Source organism: Bos javanicus, chromosome 21 (genome assembly GCF_032452875.1).
Source record: "Bos javanicus breed banteng chromosome 21, ARS-OSU_banteng_1.0, whole genome shotgun sequence".
NCBI classification, from domain to species: domain Eukaryota; kingdom Metazoa; phylum Chordata; class Mammalia; order Artiodactyla; family Bovidae; genus Bos; species Bos javanicus.
In genome coordinates, this window is record NC_083888.1 from 69146990 (window position 1) to 69159637 (window position 12648).

The 12648-nt window shown below is 60.0% G+C and overlaps 2 gene segments (V, D, J or C); both read right to left on the reverse strand.

Moving 5' to 3' along the window:
* Positions 1–595: 595 nt before the first annotated feature.
* LOC133234697 (immunoglobulin heavy constant gamma 1-like) lies at positions 596–2324 on the reverse strand. The segment is given in 2 exon segments: positions 596–1625; positions 1792–2324. Coding segments are annotated over 2 exon segments (330 nt in total).
* Positions 2325–3324: 1000 nt separating this feature from the next.
* On the reverse strand, positions 3325–8401 carry LOC133234692 (immunoglobulin heavy constant gamma 2-like). The segment is given in 5 exon segments: positions 3325–3798; positions 3881–4201; positions 4339–4377; positions 4709–4999; positions 8383–8401. Coding segments are annotated over 5 exon segments (984 nt in total).
* Positions 8402–12648: the final 4247 nt, after the last annotated feature.

Sequence of the window (12648 nt, forward strand, 5' to 3'; positions counted from 1 at the left end):
GCAGAATTGTGACCCCCAAATTCAAGTCTTGCAGCCCTGACCCCCAGACCTCAAGCATCACTGCTTCTGGAGGTGGCGTCTCTGAAGAGGTGATGAGGGTGAACTGGGGTCCCAGGGTGGGCCCTCGTCCAGTCTGACTGGAGACCCTCTAAGAGGAGGTGAGGACAGAGACAGGCACAGAGGGGTGCCCCCGTGAGGACACGGCGTCTGCACCCCATGGAGACAGGCCTCAGCAGGAGCCGGCCCTGTGCTCCTGGATCCGGGGTCCCAGGCTCCAGGGTGTGAGCGGCGCCGCCCGTGGTCCAGCCGCCCGCGGTGTTTGTTACAGCCTCCTGTGCTGACCACCCAGCACGGGGCGCTTGTCTGTGGCTCCCCTGGCTTCAGGCTGGCCTCTGCCTGGGAGGCGGAGTGGAGCCCTAGGGGTGGGTAGCAGGTGGGAGTCAGGCACCCACGGGTCAGGTAGGGATGGGACCAGGGACCCTAAGTGCAGGTGGGGGGGGGCAGGAAGCCCAGGGGCCAGTGGGGGTGGGGCAGCCAGGCTGTGGACTCCTCAAAGGGAGAAGGTGTGTCAACATACGGAGACGGGCCAGTGAGCTAGGTGAAGTAAAGATGCTTTATTGTCATTAAAGAGATAAAGAGACAGCAAAGAGAAAGAACAGGCCCCCACATTAGGCAGAAGAAGCTTCCCAAGCTCTGAGACTGTGGTCCTTCCTTCCAGTCTTAGGGGCAGCGCCTCCCATCCAGAGACGCCCATGCACATTTCTGCAACGACGGGAGAGTCTGTACTGTGAGGTGAGGTGGGGCCCCGGGGCCTGGGGCTGGGCCTCTGTGGGTCTCTGGTCTCGCCTCTCACCCCTGCCCTCGGTGCAGGCCGAGCTCCTGCGGGACGTGTCAGGCTGTTGGCCGCCGGATGGACTGGCTGCCCTGCCATTCTGTATTCTGGGAGCCTCTCCAGCTCTGTCCACTGGGAACCGATCACCAAGCTCGTGTCCAGGCAGTCCGTCTGGCTGGACGTCACCCCTTCCTCCACCAGGGCTCCCACAGCAGCCGTGGGCCCAGGCCTGCTCACAGCAGCGTCCTCGGTGGAGGTGGCCTGAGTAACTGTTAGTGGTCCTCCCAGGAACTTGGACAGCAGGACAGCTATTCCCAAGGATCTGAAACAGGGGCCTCCTCCAGGGACCTTGGGTCTGGATCCCAGCCTGGACAAGATGCGGGTGCCCTTTGCAGACAGCCCTGGACCCGTGCATTCTTGGTAGGGCATGTGGCTGCAGTGGTGTCTTGCAGGCTGTGCGGAGGCCCTTGGCGTCCATCAGCTCAGGTTGGGGAATCACCTGCTGTCCACTTGGGTCTTTGACGGGGGCTGGGGCAGACAGTGGTGGCCACAATGCCAGAGTTCTGAGGTACGGGCCAAGAAGGGCGTGAGCTCAAGGATTAGTGAGTTCATAAGGCAATGGGACAGACCTGGCCCAGGCTGAGAGTCACGAGTGGACAGGTGTGGTCCAGTCGGGTCTGAGGTGGTCCGGGTGTGGCCCACAGGAGCTCTAGGCGCCCTGTCCGATCATGTTTCTGTAGTTGGGAGTGATCGACTGCTTCAGCTCCACCACGGATGAGAGGATCCACTTCACCTGCCGGGGAGAGTGGGGTGAGTGCAGCCTGAATCTCACCGGGCTGCTCCCAGGGACAGGGAGTGGACAGCGAGTGGACAGTGAGGGACAGTCAATGGTTGATGAGGGGCTCTGAGGGGATCCTGGGGACAGAGGGGGCCCGAGGGCCAGCAGGGTGGCCTCCCACCTTGAAGAGGGTCACGGTGGCGCTGTAGCAGACGCTGAGCAGGAAGAGTGTGATGAAGATGGAGATAGTCGTCCAGAGCCCGTCCAGCTCCCCGTCCTGGGCGTCCGCACAGATCTCCTCCTCCAGCAGCAGGTCTGCACAGGGAGGGGTGGTCAGTGCTGTGTCTGCCCACGGGGGGCTGGGCAGGGTCACTGGGGTAGGGCAGGGCTCCCTCTGGGTGGGGGGAAGGTGGCATGATCTCCCCATGGGCCAGGCAGGGGTCACCTGAGGTCAGTCTCTGGGGCCCAGCCCCAGCCCCAACCCCTCCAGCCCTGGCCACTGCCTGGGCCTGGCCTGTGGTGTCCTGTTCCCATCCTGAGCTGTGCCCTGAGCTGGGGCCCTGACCCCACCTCCCCGCAGGACAGAAGCTCAGTTCCGGGCCTCCTCTGCCCTAGGGGCCAGGCCTGGAGCCGGGAGGGTCAGGAGAGCACACGTTCCTGGGCCCTGCCCCAGGGGAGGGAGGGCTGACAGCACCGGGCCTGAGGGGTGCTGTGCCCGAGGGGTGAGGGTGCCAGGACGAGGGGCTGAGTGGGGATCTAAGCCTGCTAGGGAGGGGCGTGGGTGCCCCAGGGGAGGCGAGGGACAGATGTCTGACCTGGTCAGTGTGCTCAGTGTGGGAAAGGGCCACTGAGCAGCCCATGGGCGCTGGAGGGTGGGGCCCAGCTGGTGTCCACAGGGAGGGCTCACAAGACCCAGCTCTGGTCTGGGCCCGTGGGGTCACCCCATGGGTCCCCGAGTGCGAGACCTGAGTGTGTGCAGGCATGTGGGTTTGTCCGGGGGTGAAGTGTGCTCATGTGAGGGTGGACACCTGAGTCCGTGTGGAGGAGGCTTGGTGTGGGCTGTCTCGTGTGCGTGCGGGGCTGGGGCTTGTTGTCTGTGGTCTGGGCTCCGTGTCCGCACGGAGCAGCTAGGTCCCTGCCCTGGACATTCAGGGCTCTCGGCCTGGACCCCTTTCAGGCACAGGGATGACCTCCCCACGGGTGCACAGGCTTGGCCCCGGGCAGGGAGAGCTGGGCAGAGCCTCCTGGCCGAGGGAGGGTGAGGCCTGACCTTGGGAGCCTGAGGGTGAAGCAGGGCCACCCCCCGGCCACGCGTGGCTCCAGGCAGGCCCAGAGTGGACACAAGGACTCTGGACACCCAGGGACAGGGGCCTGGGGACAAGGATGTGGCCCTGCCCCACAGCGTGGGCTGGAGCAGAGGCGGGAAGCATTGGGCCTCAATCCCTGAGGGTCTCGGGGGCTTCCCCGGTTCCTGTCCAGAGGCCGGCCCAGCAGGTGGTGGCTGGAGGGGACCGTGGAGGTGCGCCTCTGGCCAAGCCCCTCCGTGGCCTCGGGCAGCCCCCAGGTGGCCTGCTGGACCCACTCACTGTGTGTCTGGCCCGAGCGGGGTCAGCTCCCCCACAGATGCTGAACAAAGTGGCCCAGAGTCGGCTCAGCCCACCCCCGCAGGCCTGGCGGCCACCAGGGCTCTGCCTCGGAAAGAACCAGCACAGCGTTGCAGGGTCCCAGGGCGGCCTGGGTGCTTTATTCACGGCGGCCCAGGAGGAATGCACACAGGGAGGGGCTAGGGCGTCCTGGCTGGACCTGGAGCCCGGGGAGGGTGGGCTGGGTGAGGGCTTGCTGGTGCAGGGACGTGAGGCTCATTTACCCGCAGACTTAGAGGTGGACTTCTGCGTGTAGTGATTGTGCAGGGCCTCGTGCATCACCACACACGTGTAGGTGTCTCCTCTCTGCCAGCTGTTCCTGTCCACCCTGAGCTTGCTGTACAGGAAGTAGGAGCGGTCGGCGTCCAGCTGGGGCGGGGTCGTGCGGTACTTGTCCTCCGACTCAGTCTGCCGGTCTCTCTGCCACTCCACGTCTACATCTTCTGGGTAGAAGCCGATGACCATGCAGGTGACGCTGACCGTGCTTTTGCTGAGCTCTTCCTTGGGTGGGTCCAGGACATACACCTGCGGCTCCCGGGCCGGCCCTGTGGGGACAGGAAGGCTGTTAGCACAGCGGTCACTCTGATTGGCCCATGGGGCCCTCCCGGTCCCGTCCACCTGGCCCACCTTTGCTCCTGGAGATGATCCTCACGATGGGGGCCGAGAGGCCTTTGATGTTGACCTTGCACTTGAACTCCTTTCCTCCAGTCCAGTCCTGGTGCTGGATGGGCAGGGCGCTGACCACGCGGTACGTGCTGTTGAACTGCTCCTCTCTCGGCTTCGTCCTGGCCGTGTGCACCTCCACGTCGTCCACGAACCAGGAGAACTGCACCTCAGGGTTATCGTGGCCCACGTTCACCACCACACACGTGACCTCGGGCGTTCCTGTGATCATCAGGGTGTCTTTGGGTTTCGGTGGGAAGATGAAGACTGATGGTTCCCTCACGCCTGATGGCAGAGACATGGCAGGAGATTAGTATCGGGGTCTCACTCATCTAAGGCAGCCATCCCCCTCCACCCGCACACCCTGAGTCCTCCTGGTGCTGTTCACATCCGCTGGATGGAGAAAAGGTTTCCCGACTTACAAGGCTGGTTAGGACACTTGGAGCAGTCAATGGAGACCCCTGCAGAGAGAGCAGACTGGGGGTTACCAGGGGCAGGAAGCCATGGGCTGGGATTAGGGCAGGGACGGGTTTTAGCAGGTCTGAGCTCAGGGCCCGTCTCTGTGGGTCCAGGCGTGTGGATGTCGACCCACCTGCGGCCACCCTGGACCTGGCGGAAACTCCAGACAACCCCCTCCCCAAGCCTGCAAGACTGTCAGGAGAGAGACAGACAGGGCCTCCCCTGACACACTGGGCCTGGTTCACAGCACCCCTGGGGGTGGGGCCCCTGAAGGCACTGGGGCTGACCCTGGTCTCCTGGAGTGGACACCCTCCCCGGGGACCATCTTCTCACCAACAGCCTTGTCCACCTTGGTGCTGCTGGCCGGGTGGGCTACGTTGCAGGTGAAGGTCTGTCCTGAGCTGCTGGCGGGCACGGTCACCATGCTGCTGAGAGAGTAGAGCCCGGAGGACTGAAGGACGGCCGGGAAGGTGTGCACGCCGCTCTTCAGGGCACCCGAGTTCCAGGTCACGGTCACCGGCTCGGGCATGTAGCTGGAGACCAGGCAGCCCAGGGTCACCTTGGAGCTGGATGTGTCTCCGCAGCGGGATGCCAGAGGGTAGACTTTCGGGGCTGTGGTGGAGGCTGTGAGAGAGGAGGCTGGGTGAATGCGGGGTCCAGCAGGACCTCAGGAGCCCAGGCCTGGGGCACCTCCGAGCCCAGCCACCACCTGCTTCCAGGGTCTGATGACTGGCCGGCATGGTGGCCACCCGGCTCTGTACTGCAGTTGGGGTGTCTGGACACAGCTTGGGTCGGTGAGTGTGGCCTCCTGGATCAGAGCCCAGGGCCCCTTCCCTCCTGTGGGTGCCTGGCCCTTCCTTTGGCCCCTGTTCCCTCAGCCTGGAGGAGCCTGTCCCCCTCGCCCTGCTCTGCCCCCGGCCCCCGTCCGGCCTGGCCTCAGCCCTGCAGGCCCGTGACTTCCGGGCCAGCTCTGCGCACAGGTGCTCTGGGCTCACATCCTGCCCCGGTCCTGGACCCTGTCCCTGAGGTCTCCTCCTTGATTGTCCCCTCCCAACCCTGGTTCAACCAGGCTCCCAAAGGTGCGTCTCTGGCCCCGTCCCTCACCTGGTTCCCCTGATTGGCCCTCGGCCCCTGCTCCACGCTCCTGGCCGCCCGGCTCCTCCTCACCAGACCGTCTAGGCCCTGACCTTCCTGGGCGCACCCTGCACTCAGCACCGTGGGGGCCTTGCTTGGGCCCTGCCTGCACCTCCAGCACCGGGCAGCTCCACGGGCCGCAGCTCGTCTAACCGGGCTTTCCCCAGACCCTGCTCAGCTCCGTGGGCCTGCAGCCTCATCTGAGACCTCGAGGAAGAGCCTGGTCAGCCCCCCGGGCCCTGCCCGTCTGAGATCTCGAGGAACAGCCTCATGTACTCCAGCCTTGTCCTCTGTCCTGGCAGCTGCCCCTTGCCTTGGCCGACCCCCATCCATCCTGAGTCCCCAGAGATGGCTGCAACACGATGGGAACCCCGGGCCTATGAATGGAGGCCGCCTGCTCTCATCGGGAAGGCCTCCCACTTCAGGCCAGAGCATCCTTCATTTTCCTCTGCACGTGGCCTTGCTGTCCCCGACCCTCCACCAAAAGGGCGCCCTTTAGCTCAGACCCTCTGCCTCCGACCTCAGCACTAGCTGGCCAGCTGCTCGTTCCCAGAGCCCGGTTCACCTGTGCAATCTCCACCTTGTCCCCTGAGACACCCCAGAGAGTCCCCTGCCCTCCCTGCAGCTTTCACCCTCACAATCCACACCTGCTCCCCCAAAACTTTGGGGTTGCCCCTTGTCCTTTCAGCCCCCTGCTCACCCTCAGAGCTCTATGTGCTCCCCTAAAGCTCTTGAGGTACCCCTTGCCCTCCCAGCCCCCTGCTCACCCTAACAAGCTGTACCTGCTCCCCCAAACACCAGGGGCACACCAAGTCTTCCAAAGCCTGCTCACCCATAAGCTGTACCTGCTCCCCCAACTCACCAGGGCTCCCCCTGTCCTCCCAGCCCCTGCTCACCCTCATAACCTGTACCTGCTTCCCCAAACACCACGGACACCCCCTGTCCTCCCAGCCCCTGCTCACCCTCACAGGCTGTACCTGCTCCCTCAAACACCAGGGGCTCCCACTGTCCTCCCAGCCCCTGCTCACCCTCATAACCTGTACCTGCTCCCCTAAAGCTCTTGAGGTACCCGCTGCCCTCCCAGCCCCCTGCTAACCCTCTCAAGCTGTACCTGCTCCCCCAAACACCAGGGACACCCCTTGTCCTCCCAGCCCCTGCTCACCCGAACAGGCTGTACCTGCTCTCCCAAACACCAGGGGCTCCCCCTGTCTTCCCAGACCCAGCTCACCCTCACAGGCTGTACCTGCTCCCCCAAACACCAGGGGCTCCCACTGTCCTCCCAGCCCCTGCTCACCCTCATAACCTGTACCTGCTCCCCTAAAGCTCTTGAGGTACACCCTGCCCTCCCAGCCCCCTGCTAACCCTCTCAAGCTGTACCTGCTCCCCCAAACACCAGGGACACCCCTTGTCCTCCCAGCCCCTGCTCACCCGAACAGGCTGTACCTGCTCCCCCAAACACCAGGGGCTCCCACTGTCCTCCCAGCCCCTGCTCACCCTCATAACCTGTACCTGCTCCCCTAAAGCTCTTGAGGTACCCCCTGCCCTCCCAGCCCCCTGCTAACCCTCTCAAGCTGTACCTGCTCCCCCAAACACCAGGGACACCCCTTGTCCTCCCAGCCCCTGCTCACCCGAACAGGCTGTACCTGCTCTCCCAAACACCAGGGGCTCCCCCTGTCTTCCCAGACCCAGCTCACCCTCACAAGCTGTACCTGCTCCCCCAAAGCAACAGGGGCTCCCCCTGTCCTCCCAGGCCCTGCTCACCCATAAGCTGTGCCTTCTACCCCAAACACCAGGGACACTCCCTGTCCTCCCAGCCCCTGCTCACCCTCATGACCTGCACCTGTTCCCCCAAAGCACCAAGGGCTCCCCCTGTCCTCCCAGCCCCCTGCTCACCAACAAGCTGTACCTGCTTCCCCATATCTCCAGGGGCCCCCCTGCCCTCCCAGCCCCTGCTCACCTGCAGCCTCGCTGCACCCTGTCCCTTGGGCTGCCACCTCAGGCTCCCCTGCCTCTCTGGCCCCTCCAGGAACCCTCACCCCTGCCCAGCTCCACTCCTCACCCCTTTATTTCCTAGGCTCAGCTCTCGTCCCTGGACTTGCCAGGTGTCCACGTGGCCTACGGGCTGCTCTCCCCTGGACGAGCTCTGTCCACCCGGGCCCCTCCTGGCGGAGGTCCTGGCCCTTTCTCTCCACTCTTCTCTGTCCCTCCACCCATGCCCTCCTGTGGCTCCTTGCTGCCTCCACTTTTCGGGTCACCTGCCCTCTCTCCAGCTCCCGCTGCTGGTCCTCAGGCCCTGGGCTCTGGTCAGTCCCCTGCGTTCTGGGGAGCTGCGGGCTCAGCCCTGTGCTGCCCGCTGTGGACATGGAGCCTGTCCGGCCCTGCAGCCCTGCCCCTCGGCTCTGCCTCTGCACTCGGCTCCAGCCCAGTCGGGACCCACAGTCCCTGCACGTGGCCCTGCCCTGAGACCTGTGCCGGCTCCACCGGCCTGTCCAGGAGCCGTCACTGCCCTGGGGTCCTCTCCCTTCCCTGCTCCTCACATCAGACCCTCCTTCTGTCCTGGCTGGTCCTCATGCCTGCCCAGCCCGGGCCTCCAGAGCCCCTGGTCATGCACAGCCCTCCCCTCCCGTCTCCAGCCTGTCCTGCTCCTCGACGGCCCACAGCCCCCCGAGCTCCCCAGCCCTGGGCAGCAGCACTCTCGGTGCTGTGCGCCCTTCCCGGGTTCCGTCCCCACTCTCGTCCGGCACCGTGACCGGGGGCAGCTGCCTCCCCCGGCCCGCTTGGCTGCTCCAGCCTCTCTGGGGATCCTGAGGCCGGTCTCCCTCCAGGGCTCTCATTCCTGTCCCTGTGTGCTCATCCTCGGGGTCCCCACTCACCCATAGTGGGGGCTGTGGAGGGGGCTCCCCTGCAGCTTGGGGCTCTGGGCCCCTTCCCTGCTCTGGCCCCAGACACATGTGGCTCCTGGGGTCTGTGCGCTGTGTCTGCAGCCCTGCTCCCTAGCACTTGGTCACCAGTCCCCTGATGTGTGAACTCCCTGCCCACAAGTCTCCAAACACTAAGAAGTGGATTGAAACCTGGTGGCACAACTTGCTTCCTGAAGTTCCCTTTTCTTCTGGGTGGTTTCTGCCTCAGAAGGCCTGGGGGAGTCCAGATGCAGCTGAGTTGCGTCTTGTGGGTGAGTGGGGTGGTTTGAGCAGTGCCCTGGGACCCAAGGGAGGAGTGGGAACCCCAGCCGTCACGGCTTTCCACCTTCCGCTGGGATTATGCCTGGTTGAACCACAGCCCAGGGTCTGGGCCCCTGCTTGTGCCCTCTGGGCCTCCCAGCCCTGGTGGGTTCCTCTGCAGCCCTGGAGAGCGTGTCATTCCCAGTGTGCGGCCCAGCCTCGGGCCGTGTCTGGTCCTCCAGCCCGGATGGGCTTCCCTCTAGACCACTGTTTCGTCTGGGTCCTGACTCTTCCCACCTCCTCCCCCTGCCTTCTTCTATGGCCCTGATATCTGACAGAGGCCGGAACAGCATCTACGGTCAGAGGGCAGCTGTTCTCCTGGCCATAGCTGTTGCCGTTGGCAGTTATGGTGGTCACTGGGGCCCAAAGTGACGGTCCAGCTGAGAGACATGGTGCAGCCCCTCCACGGCTGGTTGGGGCACAGTGACCTCCCCGTGTGTGGATGACAGGGGCCCCCTGCTTCTAGTGTCTTGAAATGCTGTAGGGCACCCTAGACCCCATGTGCACTCTGGCTGTCCCATAGATAGAGCAGTAGGCCTGGGATTGGGAGACACTATAGCCCCACCCCAGAAGTGATGTGGGTGGAGGTCTTTTCCTTAGAGAGACAACAGGGAGCAGTCCTGAAGCAGGAGTTTAGTTCCCTGCCCTTGTATTGGACCTGCATGCTGCTGCTAAGTCGCTTCAGTCGTGTCTGACTCTGTGCGACCCCAGAGACGGTAGCCCACCAGGCTCCCCCATCCCTGGGATTCTCCAGGCAAGAACACTGGAGTGGGTAACCATTTCCTTCTCCAATGCATGAAAATGAAAAGTGAAAGTGAAGTCACTCAGTCGTGTCCGACTCTTAGCGACCCCATGGACTGCGGCCTTCCAGGCTCCTCCGTCCATGGGACTTTCCAGGCAAGAGTACTGGAGTGGCGTGCCATTGCCTTCTCCGATTGGACCTGCATAGCCTGGATGAAATCCCGGAGTCCTAGCAGCTAGAGCACCAGAGGCTGGAGACTAGAAGGAAGGATCGCCTGGCTCTTGCCTCATTTGAAAACACGAATGTCCCAAGGAGGCAAACACTGTAAATACAGGTGTGAAGTTTATGATTAGAGACACAGCACAACATGTGGAAAGCACACAGAGAAGAGGTTCATTTATTCAAGACAGAGCAAGGCAGAGATACTGGCCTGGAAAGAAAGGGTGTGGGCATCCTCCCTAACGGGGAGGAGTGCAGTGAAGAGGTTGCTAACTCATGTGCATGTTGACTCCTGTGTATGTAGACTCCTGTGTATGTAAACTCACATGTGTGTTGAATCACGTGTATGTTGACTCATGTCTGTGTTGACTCGTGTGTTGACTCATGTCTATAGGGCAGTTCTTCTGGGTTTTGTTCTCTTCTGGCCGATTATCTCACCTCTTTCCCCACATTTGACCTGTCCTTGGGCCCTGCCCTTATGCGTGTGGATCTTTTTACCAAGAAAGATTTCAGTGCATGGGTAACAGGAGGTTTGATAACATTTATTATGGGGTGGCGCCCTCCCTTTATGACCCTCAAGGAGGCTTACTGCACAAATACAGTTGGGGAGGCTTCCCTGTCTGATAGATGGGGTCCTCTTGTCTCTATCCCAGCTGAGCTCAGCTCCTGCCACTAGCTTTGTCTTTGGAGTGTCAGGGAATCACTTTGTGCTTGGCAAACTCCACCTGCTCAGCCTTGGGGCTCTTCTTTCTACTACCTCAAGTCCCTCTGAGAGATGAGAACCCCAAGAAATGTTTATTTGGAAGATGAAGGGTGAAGTTCTGCCTCCTGTAGCTTCTTCACGTTGGCATGGGTTCATAGACACCTGAACTCGTTTCAGAGGGTATTTAAGGTCAGCAGCTATAGTGGTTCATGAATTAATCCTGTAGAGATAGTTGGCAAGTGCCAGTTTCCAGTTGGCAGGGTCCCTTCATGGTCATGAATTTGACCAAGGTTTGGGGGGCATTTCATGGCCATTTCATCCCACTGTGCTAGGAATGCTCATTCCTGGTTCTGGAAAATATTTCACTGATAGGCCACTCAATGTATTGTTACTGGACTGGACCTTATTAACAGTAACTATATGTGAACCGTGAACTTCTAGATGTTCAAGCTGGTTTTAGAAAAGGCAGAGAAACCAGAGATCAAATTGCCAACATCTGCTGGATCATTGAAAAAGCAAGAGAGTTCCAGAAAAAACATCTATTTTGGCTTTATTGACTATGCCAAAGCCTTTGACTGTGTGGATCACAATAGACTGTGGAAAATTCTGAAAGAGATGGAAATACCAGACCACATTACCTGCCTCTTGAGAAACCTATATTCAGGGCAGGAAGCAACAGTTAGAACTGGACATGGAAAAACAGACTGGTTCCAAGTAGGAAAAGGAGTACATCAAGGCTGTATATTGTCACCCTGCTTACTTAACTTCTATGCAGAGTACATCATGAGAAATGCTGGGCTGGAAGAAGCACAAGCTGGAATCAAGATTGCTGGGAGAAATATCAATAACCTCAGATATGCAGATGACACCACCCTTATGGCAGAAAGTGAAGAGGAACTAAAAAGCCTCTTGATGAAAGTGAAAGAGGAGAGTGAAAAAGTTGGCTTAAAGCTCAATATTCAGAAAACGAAGATCATGGCATCTGGTTCCATCACTTTATGGCAAATAGATGGGGAAACAATGGAAACAGTGTCAGACTTTATTTTTTGGGCTCCAAAATCACTGCAGATGGTGATTGCAGTCATGAAATTAAAAGAAGTTTACTCCTTGGAAGGAAAGTTATGACCAACCTAGACAGCATATTAAAAAGCAGAGACATTACTTTGCCAACAAAGGTCGTCTAGTCAAGGCTATGGTTTTTCCTGTGGTCATGTATGGATGTGAGAGTTGGACTGTGAAGAAGGCTGAGCGCCGAAGAATTGATGCTTTTGAACTGTGGTGTTGGAGAAGACTCTTGAGAGTCCCTTGGACTGCAAGGAGATCCAACCAGTCCATTCTGAAGGAGATCAGCCCTGGGATTTCTTTGGAGGGAATGATGCTGAAGCTGAAACTCCAGTACTTTGGCCACCTCATGCGAAGAGTTGACTCATTGGAAAAGACCCTGATGCTGGGAGGGATTGGGGGCAGGAGGAGAAGGAGAAGGGGACGACAGAGGATGAGATAGGTGGATGGCATCACCGACTCGATGCACATGAGTTTGAGTGAACTCCGGGAGTTGGTGATGGACAGGGAGGCCTGGCGTGCTGCGATTCATGGGGTCGCAAAGAGTTAGACACGACTGAGCAACTGAACTGAACTGAATTGGAAGTCTCTGGACCACCTGTCTTACTAGCCTCCTATGGCCTGGGTCTCAAGATGACAGTCTAGAAGGATGTGCGCTCCTCCTTTCCTGTGAGAACTTCAAAATTACAACTGGTTGCTGAACAACTGTTGACAGGCGAATGTTGGAGCCCACCAAAAAAAGATACTCTGCATCCAAGGGCAAAGGAAAACCCCCAAAAGTCAGTAGGAGGGGCAAAATTGTGCTTAAAATCAAATCCCATACCTGCCAGAGACACTCAGAGGGCTCATACAAAACCTTGTGTGCACCAGGTCCCAGAGACCCCATGAGAGACGGAGACAGACCTGCCATTGAATGTTTGCCTGTCTCCTGCAGAGGCACGGATCAGCAGCGGCTGTGACGGGGACAGCACTGTGCAGCAGATCTGGGAGGCTCTGCATGTGGCATAAATCCTCTTGGAGGAGGTCACCATTAGCCCTGCCATAAAACCACTGAGCAGCCGACCCACAAACTGGAGAAGAATTATATCAAAGAAGTTCTTGCACTGTTTCAAAAGTTCTAGGGCCCACAACAGATTCCCCAACCTTGGGATCCAGCAAAGGGACTGAGAACCCCCAGGGAATTGGATTATGG